The following is a 20,916-nucleotide window of genomic DNA, read 5'->3' as shown; positions in this document are numbered from 1 at the left end:
ATTTAAAATATACTAATATTTTTCAGCTCAAATTCATATTTTATCATTATTAAGGATTTATTGAACAAAATATTTTTTTGCTAAACGATAGAAACAAAGCAGACAAGGATAAACTATTCCTAAAAACTCTTTTGTGTATTTAATGCCATTAAATTTGTTATTTACACTTTTTCTCTGCATATTTTTTTTTCTAATTGCAGAATTTAAATTTCAATATTAAAATTTATTGACTATGTATATCACTGTATCCGTGTAGGCTTGGAGGCCGCAAAGTTTTGTTTTTGGATACTGAAAATTGAAACTACCGAGCAACGAAAATATGCCAGGATTTGTGACTTGTGGTCCAAACGAAGCGTTAGTTGTTTCGGGTAAATTTTCTGTTGTGGTAGTTTGTTTTTTAAGTGAATGAAATGATCGTTTTTTCGTTTTGTAGTAATCTTTTAATTGTAAATGAAATTTCATTAACTATGCAGTGCTTTCAAAATTATCAAAATATTATGTTGATTTAAATGATCTGAAAAGCACATATACTACTCTGCATTTATTTATCAAGACTTATTACCTTGATTCATATCATTTAGTTGAAACATGTTTCAAATACTATTTTTTGACAGATTCTTTATATGCTCACGTTTTTTAAACTATCAATTCATCATGTTCTATAAATATTGAAGTTCATGATTAAAATAAACTCCATTTTTAGTAAATTTTATAATCAAAAATGAATACTATGAATTCTTTTGAAACAATTTCATTTCTTAATGCTGTCCTTGACTACCTAATTGTCAGATACCTTTTGGTTAATTTTTTAGCATTTATTTGTATTATGAAAAAAGGTTTCGAATTCATTATGAATTCTTAATTGATGATTTCAGTGTCCGTTTTTTATCTGAACTTCTTAAGAATAATGGTAAATTAAATTTATCTCTGAAAGATTATCGGGGATGTAGTAAGAATTTAAAACTGACAGTATCTTTGGTCAGTGTGATTCAACCATTTCAATGTTAGAATTTTGAAAAGAAAAAAAAAGAATATTTACTTAATTATTTATTTAGGATGCTGCCTTGCCACTCCCACAATCGTTCCTGGCGGTCGAGTTTTTGTCTGGCCCCTTATTCAACGAGCACAAAAGTAAGTTGTTATTAAAGAAAGTTGATCAGTTTTAATTCTTAAGAATTTATAGATTGAAGTTAAGTACTCATTATTCTTTATTCATGTTTGAAATGGGATTCCCCGGTAGTTAATATAAATCTATTCATTTAGTGTCAGTAATAAATAATTATTTATATTATGGATCATAATGATACACAAAGATAAGTTATTCATACCTAATAAAATAAAAAAAATAATTAAAAAATCACTTTCATTTTTCTGAAATAATAGAAAAGAATATATTTAACATATTATTTATTTTAAAATATCAATATTCATGTTTTAAGTACAGTTAAATTTTAAAATTCTAATATGATGTCATACATATATAATAAAATATTTTATAGGAACAGGTGTTTATTTTCTTAAATTAAATTTGATGAATTTATACTTCTCTCTTCACATTTTGTTTTAGACGTTCCGAGAAAATATAGTGAATTTATTAATTTGTTGATTTATCTGTTGCTCTACTTTTAAAACGGCAAGAAAAAATTTGTTTTAGTTTGCATCTGTATTTTCCTGCCCATGTTGTTAAAATGTTATAAAAATAATGAAATTAAAATCGCAGGATTTCAAGATTTTTTTTTTTTTTTTTACTAGAAATAATAACATAAGGAATTGATTGAAAGATTTATTGAAATCCTAAACTCTTCCTTCTGTTTGTCATCGATTATGTATATCAAATTATTTCTTGAAATATAAGATAACAATTTACCCTTGTTTAAGTTAGTTTTTGACATTCCATTGCTTTTAGTTTAAAATAAAATTGGAGTCCAATTTTTCATCTTATTATAACATAAGCATTATTTTTTTATTCTAACATTCATTAATTTATCTCATTAAATTTCCCTTTTATTTTATGGAACATGAACTTTAGCAGTCTCTTAATCTTCTACCCATAACTTTACTAAGTTTTAGATGCATTGATTCTTTAACTATGATAGACAGGGTTGCATGGGCTTAAATCTTTTAATTTGTTTCTATTAATAGCATGATATTTTTAAATATTGATTCATATTCAAAGTTTTAAATGGCAACAATGTAAAGATTAATTGAATAATGTTTTCTGATTCTTGAATAATGTTTTCTTAATAATATTTATTGATAAAAAATTGGTCTATAATCTGAATATCCAGGCTTCCTTCGAATTACGATATAACTTATATTTTATATATTGCATTAGTTAAAATGAATTCTCACATAGTTTTATTAATTTGATCTTAATAAGTGCCTTAATTGTTATCTAGAGGATATTAGTATGATATTCTGTTTTTAACTACTGCATATGCAGATAGCCACATAAAATATTATCATTATTTAGTTTCTTTATGTATTCTAGAAGATAGAGGATTCATATTTCATTCAAGAATTTAAAATATATATATTTGTGAAAATATTCTTACTTCTTTTAGATTACTAAGTTTCAGTTTTATTGGCTTTATAAATATTACCTATTAATTATGACTGTGTTTGATCTCTACCACATTGTATTATTTAAAATAATCGAGCAAAAGATTTGGAACTTGTCAAAGTTATCAAATATTACTCTTTATTTATATGGTCTTTTAATTTAAAGATAAAAATGCATTTACTCTAACTCAGAATCGTGTAACATTTTAGTTTTTTTCCTTGTTTCTTAAAATCTGATTATTGTAATTTCGCTGTTTGAGATAAAGCTTCTACCCCAGTTAGTTGACAAAGAGAACCCCATTACAATGCTGACTAGACTTTTTTTTCTTCCTTGGGGTTTCCTATGTTAAATGCATAAATACATGAACTCATTTCCAACTTTTTCTTTCAATAATCTGCAGCTATTCCCGTGCAGGATTTCAACAATGATCATGGCTTAGATTTATCTAAAACATCTTCTGTAAATCTTAAAATCTTCTTTCATCCATTAAAGACATTATGTGAAGGTTTTAAAGATTTTAAATAAAATATTATTGTATTTAAAACAATTTCCTTAAAAGATCTTCACTCCTTGCCAATTCATTTTTTGTGCACACATTTTAATTTCTAATGAGATTTGTTCCTTAATTTCAGGAAAAACTATGCTTTCCTTAAAAAAATGAAAAGAAAGCCCATATTTTTTTGATTGAGTTATTATAAGTTTTGATGCTAATATAATATTAATAATACAATTTTTAAAAATTATTTTGCAAAATAAATGGTTTTTCCCCACTAAAAAAAATGCAACTTTTAATAATGTTTAATATTAAATATTTAATTTTTTACATGTACGAAGGTCAACTCTCCTGAACTAAAACATTCCTAACATCTCTAGCCAAAAAATGAAGGAGGAAATATTTTTTAAAAAAAATGTGCAGTAATATTTAGGTCTAGAATTGATTAACTGCCAGCGTAATAGATGATTTCATGATAACTTACATTTACAGTTAAGAAAACATTGCAGGCATGTTTGATAATAAATATGCATTACAAATTATGAAGGAATCAACCATTTTTTATCCAAATATTCTATTTAGGATCATAATATCTGAAGGATGTGGAATTTATTTTCAATAGTCATTTTCTGACAAGATTTCTATGTCACTGTCATATTTTATATGCGAGCTAAGCTGGACTAAGTAACTGTGTTAAAGCAAATAGTCTTAAAATCTCTATAATTTAAATGCAAGTTAGTTAAAAGAAACCGTTTACTTAAATAAACCAAAGTTCTAAATTTGGCATTTTGATGAATGAATACAAATAATTTTTCTTGTGGAACCTGTTCAAAATAATAATTGCTGGAATAAGGAAAATGGGAAGCTAAGATATCCAATGTTGGCTCAGCATAATTAGAGAAACTTGAGATGATGCTTGCGATTATTCACTCATTTTTGTGAGGTAATGCATAGTTTCATCTGGTGACTCTTAATTCATAATCACTGAACAGATAATATTTTGGAATGAATTTTTTACATAGATAACTAGTAGATGTTATACAAAAACCTTCTGAATAAAAAGCTAATGGCATTTATATGGGTAAAAGCAAAACCATTTTCCCCTTGAAAATATATTAATGTATTGAAAAGTAATGAAAAAAATGTACATAAATATCTTTTCATATTTATATATATATATTTTTTTAATGTTTTAGATTAACTCTAAATACTATGACTTTAACTATCGAAAGTCCAAAAGTTTATACCCAGCAAGGAGTACCTATATCTGTGACTGGCATAGCTCAGGTACAGTATTAAAATATTTAAATATTATTGGCTTAGATAACAATCTTTTTTATCTAATCTATTTCATAGACTTTATAGAAATAAAAATAAGTTTAAAAAGTAAGTTGGAAAATGAATGAGAGGATGAAGATTTAATTATTGATATGATAGCATTATATTTGACAATTGATTTCTTAGTATTTTAAGCAATATAATTTAAGTACTAAGTAATAGAAGGAAGATAAAAGTCAGCATAGTTTTCTTTTTGTTTTATAATGCAGCTATTTCATTTGTTCTGTAATTTTGAATTTGAAGAAGTATTTTTTTCTGGTAGTTAAATATCAGCATTCTATTTTATTTTCATTTGCTTTGCAGATAAATGTTTATTTTGAAGAAATAATATGATTGCTTGTATGAGTCATATCTTATGTGTCTACCAGGAAAACACTTCACACTAAATGGCTTTGTTTATTCGATTGCTAAGAAATAGGTTACTGTAGGAAGAGTTCAATTAGCGTCAGTGAAAGTTTATTCAAGTTTCTTACATTAGCATGTTTTGTGCCAAATTGGCAATACATGGCATTTAATTTTTGAAAACTAACTCAAAATTTAATTTATTAAGCTAAAATTAATTGAATACTTGGAATCTTGAAAGTATCGGGTATCCCTGCCATATATATGTAAAGAATAACACAAATCAAATGGAGACACTGAATAATTATTTGTATGTCTAACAATTACGCAGTAAGGAGGGAGGGGGGAAAAATTGAGAAATCTAAAGTAGGACAAAATTGCAAAAATTGATGTCTCAATTCATTTATTTTAAATCTATGCAAATAATGAACATGAAATTCTCAGGAGCAAATACAAGGTAATCTGTCTAATTTGGTGTAAAATTGATAGTATAATTAATCATAGTTATTTCATAATTTTTATAAAAGCTTGTTTATATTCTAATATAAAATAAAATATTCATTATTGAATATGCTTGAAACTTTTTTGAAATTTATATTTATTTATTTTCCCTAAATATATATATATATATATATATATATATATATATATATATATATTCCAAAACACAAAATTAATAATTATCATGCCATCAATTTTTAGATTTTAAAAATCTAAATTTGATTTGTAACCTATTTTTAATATGCACAAGCTTTCTAAAACATAATTAACTTTGCAAAGTTATGAGTAAAAATATTTACAATTTTGAAATAATTCAAGTGTTTACTCAGGCATTTGTTAAAGGTCCGGGGCATAAACTATAACCCAAAATAAAGTCTATAAAAAATTATTTGTTCATTGCTTGATCTCTATGAAAAAAGGTGTAATTGTTTTAAGGTAGTATTTCAGATATTTCAGATGACCATATATTCATTTTTACCTGCTTAACTCCCCCCCCCCCATCCCCTAATTATTTCAAAGAAAACATTTTCTCATGAACCGTCTTTTCAAATAGTAGGGTAAAAAATAGCTTTTCTTTTCAATGAATATCAGTAATCATTAGCAATTTAGCAGTAAAGGATCCCTATACTTCTGTGTTCATTCTATTACTTTGGAGTTGAAAATTCTTCACCCCCAATGTCTTTCAACTTCTTCTCATTTTTGTTCAAAACCCATTCACTGTCATTTGACAATGCCCATCAGCCTGATCATTATCATATTCAGAGCATCTAGAAGAAATATTGATAAATATTTAAATTCTTCTAACATGAGTAAATTTTTATATTCTTGGAATCACATCGGAGAAGTAAAGTAGTTCAAACAACATGAAAACTAGGAAATAAGCGTGAACAGTTTCTTCCTTTCTTTTCTTCTTTATTTCATTAGAAGAAGAAAGTGTAATGCACTTCCTCTAGTGTGATGAAATCTTCTTCATATCATTATAATATTGTGTAATATTTGGCAGTAAATATTTAATAGAACTACTTGTTAATAATTGAATTCCAGAAAAGAAATGAAATCATACTAACCTCTAAATGTTTTCGTATTGTATAGTAATGTTGCTATTTTTAATTCCAAAGAAATTTTTTTTCTTCTTTTAAATATATAAGTTCAATTTCTTGTAATTATTACTTAGCATTAAAAGCAAAAGGTTAATCAGTAGGGTTTTTCCCTTCATTTTTTTTTTTTTTTAAATCTTGACAATGATTGTGAACAGAGATAACTAAATTATAGTTTTAATGGAAATAAATCAATCATTTCGATGAAAATAAACTACTGAATTCATAAAATATATTTCCTTTAAACATAGTGAAATTTAAAGTTTCCCGCAAGAACTTATTTTAACGTAAATCTTCTGTGGAATTTCCAAATAAAAAGAATTCAAAATTAGTAATTAGTTTAATTTTTTTCAATGCAAACAGTTGAGTATAATTTATTTTACTTTCAAATGTTTAATGTTTTAAAAATATGTTCTTGAGATGAATTTTTGTATTTTTCAATTCCATATATTGATCAACTCAAAGGCCTTTTTTTTTTTTTTTTTTAATATCTATGCCTAGAAAAAAAATATTCCCCAGACTTCCATCTGATTTCTCCTATTCGAAATGGATTTTCCTTATAAAAACCTGTTTCTATAATGACAGCTATAAACAAAGACATTTGACAGGAGGAGTTCTCCTGAAGGACATACAATATCTCTTTTGAATTTTTGAACAATAAGTGATTGATTTGTTTAATATCGAAATTTTTGATGATATATTTTAGTATGATATTCAATAAAATTTAAAATATGTTTTATTATTTTTAAACAAACCGCACATAAATATTTTTGTGACTAATAAGTTTAAATTGAAATATTTTTGTGACTACCAATAAGACTTGTTAATAAGTAAATATTAAATTCCTAATTTTCTTCAGCCATTAATGATTTTTTCGTTTATTTTCATTTGATTTTGTATTATTTTTTTAGATTTTCTTTAAGTTGTCACTTCAGTTACAAATTACATCATGATTTTTATCTATTATTTTGAACATTATTTGATCCTGATAGAGATTATATGTAAGTAAGTTTTTATTTATTTATTTTATTTTTTTCCTTTTATTTTCTTTATTCTTTTAAGCTAATATTCTGGGAAAATATATCTTTTCTTATGATTATTTGTTTTTTAAATGTGGAATTCCTATATAAACATTCTTACTTTTTAAGAATTCATAAATGTATAGAAATAAAAATATGTATAGAAATTCAATTTTCTGATTATTTAATATTTTGCAGAATGCATGACACATGTTGATCTTATGAAATTTTTTTTGCAGAGACAGAAAATGAAGGATAATTACAATGATAACAGTCTTAATACGATTTTATTTATAAAGTATTACTTCAATAAAATAATTCTTATATTAAAAGTAAATTAATTTTGTTTCATTTGATTATATATATACTGCATATACTTATATATGATTATATAATATTGGATTTTATCTCTTTCAATTACTTATCTCCATCCAACTTTAACATAATAATAGCACTAAAGGTAGGAGAGTGTTTAAGCTCATTTATAATTTCATTACTGATTTTTGACCAGTGATAAATATTTTTAATTTGATTAAAAAATTACTTCAGCTATATTGAATTAACATCTCTATACTAAGTAATTATCTTGAAGAGTTAATTACAGAAGATTTAATGCTGTCATACTTTTAATTTGCATGCAAATCAAATTTCATGCCATTTGGCCCTTTTGTGATAAGCATTTAAATGACTCATCCCCATCCTACTCAGAAAGAAGGGAATAATTATCCTGAAGTTTGAATAGAGAAGATTTAACTTCAGCCTATTTTTATTTTATTGATTTGAAACATGTATATCAAATTTCATGTTAATTGAACCACTTTTTTAAAAATATATTTAAATAATTTATTTCTATCTGATAACAAAAGTTTAGAGTTGATCCATATAGTCTAGGGTTGATCTACAACTGCAAATTTTTTAATGGGCCAATTAAATTAGTGTATGCTAATTTTCATCAAAATCAATTCCTGCTGTTTGAAAGTGATGCTGAAATAAACATACATATCATGCTAAATTTTATATAATTATTTTATTCATATATTTTTACACCAGTACATTACTGTTTATTTAAAGCAGTTTTATTTCATTTCTATAAACTTTAAGTTTTTATAAAATCTATAACTTTAATTTTAAGATACTTTTATAATTTATTATAATGAAGATAATTATATTTTATGACCGAATTAAAAAAAAAAAAAACTTTTTTCAGGTTAAAATACAAGGGCAGAATATGGAAATGTTGAGATCTGCTTGTGAACAATTCTTAGGAAAAACTACTAAGCAGATCATGAATATTGCAAAGGAAACTTTAGAAGGCCATCAAAGAGCCATTATGTGTACTATGTCTGTAGAGGTAATTCATTGCATTTGTTATTTACAATTATCTGACTACTTTTTTCTTATAAATTCCTTTACTTTTTCTGTTATAGATTTATAACTGTAAATTTAAATGAAAAAAAATCATAATTTATTTATATTGAAACAATTCAATTTTAGGAAATTTATAAAGACAGAAAGAAATTTTCCAAGCAAGTTTTTGAAGTTGCTTCTTCTGATTTAATTAATATGGGTATCACTGTAGTTTCTTATACTATTAAAGATATCAATGATGATCAGGTACAGATCTTTCATATTCTGTATGAATTTCTGCTGTGAATAGATGTGTTTTGAAATTGATGATGTAAAAAATATTTATATTAACATTTTTAAATGAAATCTCTTAATAAATAATAACTTTCAAATAATTTATTTTTGTCGAAATTATTGAAAATGTTAATTTCTGTTTGTATGAAATTTTTTATAATCTAATTAAATTTTAAAAAAAAATGTTAATTTGCTTGTATTTATGTGGTATTAATTTTTATAAAGAATTACAACTAAAGTTTGGAAAATATTTATAACAAATTTTTTTCATCATATCATATTGTTTTAATAATTTCTCTTTCCCTTGAACAAATTCCATATGATTTTTTAGGGGTATTTGAAATCTCTTGGTATGGCTAGAACAGCCCAAGTGAAAAGAGATGCTCGTATTGGAGAAGCTGAAGCAAGAAGAGACTCGCAAATAAAAGTATTTAATATATGAACTTGTAATAGATGTTTTTTGTGATTGTGTGTGTATAAAATCTTTTTTCCTCAGTTTAAAGCTTAATCTGATATTTTGAGTTTTTGTTATTTGGTAATTTGAAGTATTAAAGTAAAAAGTAAATATCTTAATAATTTATTTTTTATGAAAGAAAATTTATTTTCAAATTCTATTGTAAATACAATTTATGCAACTTTTGATTTAATTTTTGTGATTTATTAAAATATATACATAATGATAAAATTGCTTTTATATATTTTGATGTGTTATTAGCATTCAATCTTTATATAACACCATTAACCTGTTTAATTTGAGTTAATATTACAAAAGTAAAACTCAAACATGAGTCTATTTGTTTTATCTTATCAGTTTTTTACATTTCCATTTAGTTAAAAATTATTCACTTAGGTTATTATTAGTAACTTCACTGTGTAAATTGTAAACTAAATTAAAGAGCCACTTGGTTATCTTTTAAGACATTCAGAACAGCATGCATTATAGAGAAATACAGTTGATTAAATATATTCATCATAATTTTTTTTTTTTTTTTGTTTAACTAAAATATGAAATCAATTCTCCATTCTATAACAGTGACTGAAGAAATGAATGGTTCTAAGAGTATTGATTATTTAAATATGTAAAAAAAAAAAAAAAAAAAAACTGTTGTTTTTTTTTTATTTGAATGTTGTCTATTAGTTGTGCAATCATTCTTATTTTACATTTGATTCCAGGAAGCATTAGCAGAAGAGGAACGAATGGCTGCAAGATATGTGAATGATACAGAAATTGCTAAAGCACAAAGAGATTTTGAACTGAAGAAAGCTGCATATGATATGGAAGTTAACACTAAAGTAAATATAATTATTCAGTAATGTGTTAACATAGGATTAAATTTTAATGATTGAAATATTTCACATATTACTACATCAAATTAAAATATTTTTACTGCCTCATGTATTCTTTGAAATACTTTCTAAATAAGACATATGCTTACTTTTTATTGGTTCTTTTAATAAGATAGCTATTCTAAAATTATTTAATTGATTTTAATATTTGAAAATTATTAAATTCAAAACCAAATAAATTTTGGATATCATGGATAAGTAAATTTAAAGCTCCTGTCTCAAAATTTCCATATGTAGACAAAATTTTGAATGATTAATTAGTATGTTTACTATATCTTGTATTTGTTTCGAATTTTCAGAATCTTGATAATATTTTATAATTATTTTTTATATATTTATTTCATATTTTATTGCATTATAATTATTTTTAATTTGTTTTGTGTGTTTTTTAAAAAAGAACCAAATGGCGTATTGGTTCTTTTAATTTTTTTTTTAATTTTTAAAGATGAATTATAGTTTGAAATTTTGTTATATTATGCCAATTATCAATTAATTTTTTTTTTTTTTTTTTTAAGAAAGCTGAATCTGATTTGGCTTTCAATCTTCAAGCTGCTAAAACCCGCCAAAAGATCAAAGAAGAACAAATGCAGGTAAAAGTCATTGAAAGAGCACAAGAAATTCAGGTTCAAGAACAGGAAATTTTACGGAAAGAAAAAGAACTTGAAGCAACTGTTCGAAGACCAGCTGAAGCTGAAAAATATCGCTTAGAAAAACTTGCTGAAGCTAATAGGTTTGCATAAGCATGAATAAAATGCTTACTCTTCATCTAACAATCCTTAATTTTTAAAAAAATATTTCAAATTAAAATTTTTCTTCATAAGCAGTATTTATTATTTTTTTGTTTAAACAATGTCTAATCTTTTTTCCCTTCTTGCAATCAGAAATCGAGTTATAATGGAAGCAGAAGCAGAAGCTGAGGCTATCAGAGTAAGTCTTTAAAACCGTAAAAATTAATGTAACCTGATCACAATATTTTGTTCATTTCTAAGATATTTCTAAGTATTTGATATATTTCTAAGATATTTGAAATTGTCAGTGGCTGTTTGCATCTTTTACCATGTGCCATATGTTTTGAGATTTCTGAATTATTTTTATGAAAATGCATATAGCATTACATAAAACACTTATGTAACTTATCTATCAATGATCCGATCCTGTAATTCAGTATTATTAAATTGAATTTTTTTTTTGTCTGGTTGATGTGCTGAAGTTTAAGTGAAGTGTGTTAAATTTATATTCTTAACTTCTCAGTATTTCTATAGCTGGGAAAGAAATTCATCTCACTAATTGAATAGGGCCAAGATTGAATATGAAATTTTACTGTTAAAAATATTTTTCAAATTATTTTTAACATTTAAGTTAAAATAAACGAATATAATAAAAATGTGAGAAGTAATCATTAATTTTATTGATCAGATTACCTTATGTTTTTTTCCTCACCTACATTTGAAAATAAGTGAAGTGATAGTTGATTTGTATAACAATAATTAAAAACCTTGTCTATAATCTATATTTTGGTGACATTTATGATGAGATTTATATAGAGAATTTTTGATATTATATTTCTGCTTTTATCACTTATTTGTAAGTTCTGGTAGAATTTTTAAATTTTTATTTTATTGCTTTTAAGTTCATTCAAGCAGTATTACCCTAGGGCCAGGATAGCCTGGTTGGTAGGGCGTTGGATTTGCATCCCTTGGGTTGTGAGTTCGAACCCACAGGCCGAAGACTCCCTGTGTTTGTGGTGGCTGGTGCACGAATTAGCCTGTTGAGGCCACAAAGTCCTCCAAGTCGAGGCAATACCACTATGGGTACTGAATCAGAGATGTTTTGATTCATGTTTGATTTATGATCTGTGGATGAGTGAATATAATGTATGAATAAAGTCTGCCCAGTAAAGGGGGTTGCAACGCATGAGTAGCTAAGTCATACTCTTGGCTTTAGATGGCGCTACTGAAAACAAGAGTTTCCAAATTCTTGGCTTAAAATCTCTGACTTCTTCAGCTTGCTTGTATATGACAAATGCCATAAGAAACAATTACTGTATTATCTTACTTTCTGTAGTAAGTTTTTGACCTTTTGTAGTTCACTTTATTCATCATTTCAGTGCAATGCATGTAATCAATTTTTTTTGTTTCATTTATAATTAAAATAAGAATATAAATGTACAGCTTTATTTGCCTGGTGGCAATGATTAGAAAAAGTATAGATATAGAATGATTAATCTATGTTATTATAAAAATGCTGTATTTATGTATTAAACTTTTGAATGTTTTACTGCTTTGTTAACAGAATATAGAAATTGAGGAATATTTGGCTTTGTATTAATCCATTTAAACTCAGCATTAATATTTAATGCTGTGTAGTACTTGCAAGGCAATTATTAAACCTCCATTAATATTTATAAGGCATCTATATTTCACTCCTCTATCTAATCCAAACATATTTCATTAATTTGTTTTGGAGGAAGGGGGGGGGTATTGCCTAAAAATCAATATTTTTCCAAATTTCTAAACCTTTTTGATTGTTCTGTGCAATCCATTAATGAAATTTTGAAATTAAAATGCCATTATGCTGAAATTATTTGTATATTGTTTTGAATTATTTTTGAAGAGTTTGAAATTAAGTTTTATTTTTTAATACTTAACTATCTATTAATAAAAAAAAGGCTTTTGAAATACTGTTTTACTGATGTTTTAATAATTAAAAAAAAAACAATTTTTTCAGAATTTAATTTTGACTTAAAGTTATTTTTGGTGTTTTCAACATAGAGCAAAAATATATATTTGAATCTGTTTTAAAATAAGTTGGGTAATACTGGATTAAAAAATAGGTGAAACCTCTTGATCGACCATCATATATTTTCAGTTATTAAAAATATTTGAGCTAAAATAACTATTTATACTGATTTGATTATATTTGATTATTAATAAATATCTAATGCTTCAATTGATCTTTTAATTAATATATTATCAGCTTAACTATAGATTTATGAATCCTTGTTTTTTCATATATATATATATATATATATATATATATATATATATATATATATAATAAAGCTGTATTTTTATAGCTAAGAGGTGAAGCAGAAGCATTTGCTGTAGAAGCAAAAGCAAAGGCCGAAGCAGAGCAAATGGCCAAAAAAGCAGATGCTTTTAAGGAATATAGAGAAGCTGCAATGGTGGACATGGTTCTTGATACTTTACCAAAGGTATATATTTGAAATATCATCAAGTATTTGTCAATACTTTGGATCTGAGTATGTGATTGTGTAATTTAAATTCTATATTATTTTTAAATTTTGTCTAAGTGTCCAGATTTTTCTAAAAAATTTTTGTTGTGGACATAATTTAATATGATAGAATGTAACCAGATTCTTACTGTGCTTGTAAATAGATAGGTAGTAGGCGATATTAAATTTTTTTTTTGTTTAATGTATATATAAAACTAATATTTTTCATTTTTAAAAGAATGAATTCTTATTTATTATACATTTTTTGTAATATAACTGACTCATAGAATTATTAATTTTTTTAGAGTTTGTTGTTGTTTTCAGATTTTTGTTTAAAGGGAAGAAACAGTATAATCAAAGTATTATGATTAAGATAGACTATTTTACTAATAAAAAAATTTCTGCTATTCATTTTTCCCCATTGAATATTCTTTGTGAATCTGAAAAATATTTTTTATGTTACATAGGATCCTGTTGCATAAATAACTATGATTAAACAGTTATATATATATAAAGAATTATCTCTTATGGTCTTTGAAGTAGCTGTTTTTAAGAGAATACTCTAGATATTAGAATATTAATAGTTAAAGAAAAGTTATATTTATGTCTTTATGTCTTTAAAAGGAAAAAAATCTTATTACAAATGCATAATTTTATATTTGTGAAATTAGAATAAATTACTAATTTAATGTTTTTTTGATATTGATAAATTATTATACATTAAACAAAATGTTGAGATAAGCTTATAAATATTTTATTAAAGTTTCATTTTTATAATTATCTTTCTTAATAGTATTCTTAGAAATATCTTAATATTTTTCTTAATATCTTAATATTTTTCTTAATATCTTAATATTTTTTCAGAATACGTTAGAGAAATACATTAGAAATATTTTCAATTAAAAAAATCATTTTCACAGAATCGCCTAGCTGTTATTTTATTTAATACGCATTTGTATCATTTTAACATGTTTTTACTTGAAATTTAATGTGAATATTTACATTTATTAATTTATTTATACTTTAGATTGCTGCTGAAGTAGCTGCTCCTTTGACCCAATGTAACCGTGTTGTGATGGTATCTGATGGGAAACATGATGTTGGGGCTGGCAGATTGACTGGTGAAGTTCTTGATATCATTGCACAAGTACCTCATGTTGTAACTAAGCTGACAGGTGTTAATATTACCAATGTAAGTTACATTATCTACCCTAAATTAATAAAACTGAAATTTGGATAGCACTCTAATAAAAAGTATTATATACTTTTGTAAAATAGTTTTTGGTAAGATTTGAAAAATGTTCTTTTAAAATATAATTTAAATTTCTTTGTTTTGTGTATAAAATTGAAAGATTAAACAAAAGTATTAGTAAAAAATTAATTTAAAATTAAATATGAAAATTTACAGCACTTTTTTCGTTTGATGCATTTTTAAAAAATTCTTTAAGACATACAATTAATATTTATATATATAAATATAAAAAAATTCTATAAATAAATTAATAGTAGGCAAATGGAAAACTCATTTAAACTATATAATTTTTTGGAAATGTGTAATGATATATTGATTTATGGACAAATACTCAAGTTGACAACAATAGGGGGGGGGGGGAAAGCTGTTTTGTTAAGCTTTGCAAAATAGTCCCAAGTATGTTTTAATGAATTGGGTGTATAAATATCATTCTTTCCTTTTCTTAATTAAAAAAAGATATTTGTTATAAAATGAAAGATTGACTTATTCAGAATATTTCCCCTTAGAAAATACATTTATCCATCTTTTGGGCAACAATTCCACAAAGAAAAAAAATTGATTGATAAGATGCAATTTAGTTATCAAGCCAATTTTTAATATCTGCATGAGAATATGGTTTCTGTATTTGCTAAATACATTAAGTTGGGTATCATATCCCAGCAAAATGATTCTAAAGTCTCTTTCATTGTTCTAGCACGATGTGGGCAAGCATTGTAGTGTTGGAAAACAACTTTATTTTGTCTTTTCCCATATTCTGGATTTTTTCCTTCAATGTTCTATTCAGATTGATCAACTGTAACTTGTATTGATATTTTCTACTAGTAAAGCTTCCAAATCATTATATTATATTTTTTTTATGGTTTACTATGTTTATTGATATGCATATTGAAACCATCATTTTTAAATTGCCGAAACCATTCTAATTGCATTTGTAACTGTCTAACAGTAGCCAGTGTGTTTCTGCTGCAGTTTGCAATTAAATAACATAACACACTTCTTGCAAATGCTGTTTGTTTGGCACAAATTTGATATGTTTTCTAAGTTATTTTTTAAAATTATTAACCTAATGTTATACATTTGTTTTTAAGGTTTGTTGTCAAAATGTTCAAGCGTAACTTTCTTGATTGATTTGCAGGCAAGCATTATTATTAATGCCATCTATTAAAATTTTTAAAATTGACAGAGCCATATTTATACATTGAATACAAAGTAATTTTTATCTAAAGCAGAATACAAACACCAGCATTTGACATTCTAAGTAAAAATATTCTATATTTAAAATAAAAATAGTTTTGATTTCATGGAACTCTTCCTATAACTGTATGATAAAAATACATATATCTTTATATAGTTATGAGATTATCTTTTTGTATAGTGTCATTAATAATGGTGAATTTCAGCTTTACTTAATATTACTTCTCAATAATTATATGAATTGCTTCACCACTTAGACAATATCAAACAGATTTCATTTTTCATATCAAACATAGAGTAAAATTATATACAGAATTATATCCAGACATCTTATGCTAAAAAAACATTGGTCGATGTTTGAAAAATGCATTCTATTGATGAGTAATAAATTATATAAAACATTATTTTAGGTATTTTTACAGCAAAATGAATATTTCTTTTTGAATAGATGTGATTTGATTTTCATATATATTTCTCCGAATAATTATTAAAGGTCATTAAGTTACCATCTTAAAAAGAGATATTTTTCTATAACAATGCATTTTAATCAATCATTACAGCCATATTTATATAATTGTTTCTTAATTTTTTTTTAAATTTCAAAAATATATCAGGAAATTATTGTATTTTTTGAAGATTCCTTGAGTTACGGCAATTTAAGTAAAATCTAATTCATATATAAAATGCAGTGATTTGTTTCAATTTATTATTTTTTTAAATGAACATTTGTAATTAAATTAAAATGCAAATATTTGGCATTTACCAATATATATTTTTTATTTTTTCAAAATTTAGTCATTGAAAATTGCTCAAGCTACCATGTAAGGACTTCATCAGTAAGGCAAACATGGAGTGTAGAATGCTATTTCTGTCCAGTACAATCAAACATTATTCCAATTTGAATTTTTCCCCCATGATTCTTCAATTATTTATATGTTATGTTTTTACTTTTTTTGTGTGTCTTTTTGATTTCATTGAAAAAGTGTTTTCCTATGTATGCACCATATTTACTAAATCTTAGTACATGTCAGTGCATGATACTATATTATTAATAAATGTAGTTATTACCTTTTAAATAACAATGTAGAAAAACATTTAACCATTTTTTTTTCTATATCTGACCTGCTTCTTCATTTATAATAAACTCTCATTTAACACTTTTTTGCATATCATAAAATATAATGAATCAGAATTGCTTGATAAATTTTTATGTTTACATATATATATTTTTGAAAATTGAATCATAATTTCCATTTTTTCTTAATTATCACTAAATTCATACTTAAATCCATTGTATATGTTCTGTTGTTTTTTATTCAAAAATATCTAGCTTTTTGAATTTCATTCCATCTTTTTATGTACTTTTAGTCATTTTAATATTTATTAAATCTACATGTTATGCTTTTCACTATAGTGGCCTAGTTTGGTAAGTGTACAAATTTTTTGGATATAATATATTTCAATTCTTAGATTATGCTTTGTTTTTTGAAAATTATAACATACTCAAAAACATTAGCATGGAAAGCCTTAAATTAATATTTTAATCTTTCTATATATCTGTTACAATCTCATAAATGTATAAATTTTTTAAGAATAAAATTTGTATTCATTTTGGAAGATTCATTAGCATGTGAACATTTCTATATCTTATATTTATAAGTAAATTAAGGTTTTTTAACATTTAGGAACATTAAAAATTCTAATTTTTTTCTTTTCTTTTTCCCTCTAATACTTCTAAAAGTGAAAGTGTTTTTAACACATTGTAAATTATCAGATATATTGCATATGTATCTATATATTTTACAAATACAATATATTTTTATTATGAGCAGCATCAAATATGTGAAAATATTTAAAATATCTAATTTCCCAATAAAAGTATTTTCGTGTGTACAAATTAAAATATATTTTAATGCAGTGTTAATGTTTTGCATTTTATTAATTTAAATATTAACCCAATTGAGATGTGCCATAATAAAATCAAAGAATTACATATTTGCATTGAAATGACATTACATTTTTTTGTGCAATTTGATTAACAAATATTTATTAATAAACAAGACATTGTATTTTTCCTGAAAATAAATTTCATGTTTTAAAATTTGTCATACATTAAAAAATGTAATATATATTCGAAATTCTATTAGCTTATACCTTTATTTTTCAATTTCTCAATTCTTTCTTTCTATCAATTCTATATGATTTTGAATAAGTTTATAAGTAGCACTCAAATTGACAAATCATATATGAATTTAATAATAAATTAAAACACAATATTATTTAAAATCTTGTTCCAAGACAAAGTACTTTATGTAAAATCAATTTATTCAGTAATAATATCTGCTTCTTAAATAGAAGTGATATAGGATTTTGAATAATAATGTGATAATATTCACAGATATATTTCTTTCATTAATAAGAATTAATGAAAAAAGTTATATATAAGAATTATTTTCATTAATATATATAATTAAAATTGTACTTATTTATAAAAATAAAATTTACAGATACAAATATAATAATAATTATTATTACTATTATTATTATTTTTGCAAGAAATAAATGCTTCAATAGATGATGCTAATTTCTTTGTATGGCAATTGTATTTCAATTTAGATGAATAAAAATATTATAATTTTAGCAACTTTTTATGCTTCAAAAATTTCCTAATGGAAATATATAATTATGAATGATGAAATCATAATTTTAAATAAATTTACAGATGAACACTATTTCAAAGCATTTAATAGGATTTTAAAAAGTTTATTTTAAATTGATTTATCTAAGAAAATAATTCATTTTCATAATGTGCTTTAAATTTTTGTCTTATTTAATTTCAAATTATTTATAAAATTTCAAAGATTTTTTTTTTTTTAAAGAAACATTGAGAAAATTTTCCCCATTCAATTATTAAATTAAAAATTATTAATTTATTTTAGAAATGCATTTAGTTGTTATTGTTACTTAGTTTTCATTTTGAACTGATAGCACATTTATTTTGCTTACTTCTATTATAATGTGCTAAATAAATTTTCTTTAAAAATCTGAAACTTGTCTCTATTTGCTATGAAATAAGAATTTATATACCTTAATGTAGTGTGTTACAGTTTGCTAATCTGACAATTTATAATTTTAGAAACAATTTCATATGTATGAATTCATGAAGAAATATTTTTACGATGTAAACATTTGATTTATAATGTTAATCCCTTGTATTAATATCTTTTCATTCATCTAATTTTATAATGTAAAATTAAGAAAATAGAGATACAAGCTCAAATTAAGTAAGTCTGAATTAAGATGTGATGGAAAATTGGACTAAAATGTTAAGAAAAGAAAATATTTCTTAATATAGAAAAAATGTAAATTGTGTAAATAATTTTTATGTTTATAATTTTCTTAACACCCTTGTTTTTATGTCAAAACAAGAATTGATTTTAAATGGATGAAATAATATTTTGAATTATTATGCTAGATCTTGAATTTCATCCAAGTATATTAAACTAAATAATTCTCTTTTGTTATGAACATAAATCCTTTATATTTTTTAAATCTAAAATGTATGTATAAATATTAATATATTATAAAGTATAACACAATTAAAAAAGGAATTTTAAAGTGTAAATGAAAGAAATATATAAAAAAATGCTATTTGTATCATAAAATGTTGAATCTATGAAAATGTGTATTGACTTCAAATTAGTTTCAACAAATAATTTTTCTTAAATCTTTCAAAAAAAAAGTTAATTGCAATATTAAAAGTAATCTAATTAATAATAAACCTAAATATTTAATTTTATTATTGATTAGATGATTTTTTTTATTCAAAATAAAACATATTTTCATGAAGTAAGCATTTCGTTCACAAATGTTATGCATATTGTATTATGATCCATTAATGAATTTATTATAAAAAATAGTTGCATCTGCTCTATTTGAACACTATAAAATTCCCACTTAGTTTCTATTAGACTTTTTTCAATTTTTGTCTGTTATTTGTTATTAACCTGTATATTAACCATATTAATTTATATTGAATAATATCTTCAGGTTGGAATTCATAAAAATCATCATCGTTTTGCAATTAAAAAATACTGATTAAAAAAAGAATGTTTATATGTAAATTTTTTATATCATTAGCTAGGTTGCCTTCCATTGTGATAACTAGAAAAGAGTATTAATAAGCATAGTATCATTATTCAATAAAAAGTTGTAAATATTAGTAATATACGTTGCATATTTGTATTATGCAGTTGCAAATTTCTATCACAGATTTTAAATATTTGTTGCTAGAAAGTGCTAATAAATTCATAAGCTCTGAGATTTTACAAAGTACAAAAATAACCATTTTTATAATTATTATTTTTAGGATAAGCTTTTTATAGGCAACATACCACGATTATTTCATTTATGTAATCCGTGGATGTCAAGTCATATAATTATAATGCATGCAGCTATTTTGTTTAACATGGGAAAGTTTTTAAAAATTAGATTAGTTAGATAATACAGGATGTAAATATTGAATTTGTTTTCAAAGGACATGCATAAAAAAAATATTTGTATGTTGAATAATTGAAATTATGATGAGTTATTTTACATGGCTTGATTTTACAGTCACACTATTAAAATAAATTAATAGCTAATATGAAAGGAGATATGATTTGAAGTTAAAATGGATCTTTAATTTAGCACGAAGGAAACTACTTTATTATAAAATTATTAACTGCTAATAGTAAGAGCTTTTTAATAGAGTAGTTAAAGTTAACTTTCTGAAATCAATATATCTTATTCTATTTTTATACAAGTAGTTTAAACTTATTTAAAATTAATTAGTAATTCTAAAATAAATAAAAAATCAAAAGCTAGAGTTCCTGCATCTAAAAAATATCAATAT

The 20,916-nt window shown here is 23.9% G+C and overlaps 1 protein-coding gene across 2 annotated transcripts; it reads left to right on the top strand.

Moving 5' to 3' along the window:
- Positions 1–256: 256 nt before the first annotated feature.
- LOC129984162 (flotillin-1-like) lies at positions 257–17,186 on the top strand. 2 transcript variants are annotated; one of them, XM_056093963.1, is made up of 12 exons: positions 257–368; positions 1,056–1,131; positions 4,253–4,343; positions 8,561–8,704; positions 8,848–8,967; positions 9,326–9,421; positions 10,168–10,287; positions 10,857–11,071; positions 11,223–11,268; positions 13,418–13,555; positions 14,604–14,768; positions 16,818–17,186. In XM_056093963.1, the coding sequence occupies exons 1-12, from the start codon at positions 320–322 to the stop codon at positions 16,845–16,847; spliced, it is 1,290 nt and encodes a 429-aa protein (XP_055949938.1). In that variant the 5' UTR covers positions 257–319; the 3' UTR covers positions 16,848–17,186. The 2 variants fall into 2 exon arrangements, with proteins under 2 accessions (XP_055949938.1, XP_055949939.1); XM_056093964.1 differs by lacking the exon at positions 257–368 and adding an exon at positions 7,246–7,335 and having other exon boundaries at positions 1,084–1,131; positions 16,818–17,185.
- The last annotated feature ends 3,730 nt before the right edge of the window (positions 17,187–20,916 follow it).

The sequence above is a fragment of the Argiope bruennichi genome, chromosome 9, assembly GCF_947563725.1.
Source record: "Argiope bruennichi chromosome 9, qqArgBrue1.1, whole genome shotgun sequence".
In the NCBI taxonomy this organism is placed as follows: Eukaryota; Metazoa; Arthropoda; class Arachnida; order Araneae; family Araneidae; genus Argiope; species Argiope bruennichi.
This window is presented reverse-complemented; position numbering and strand designations above follow the sequence as displayed.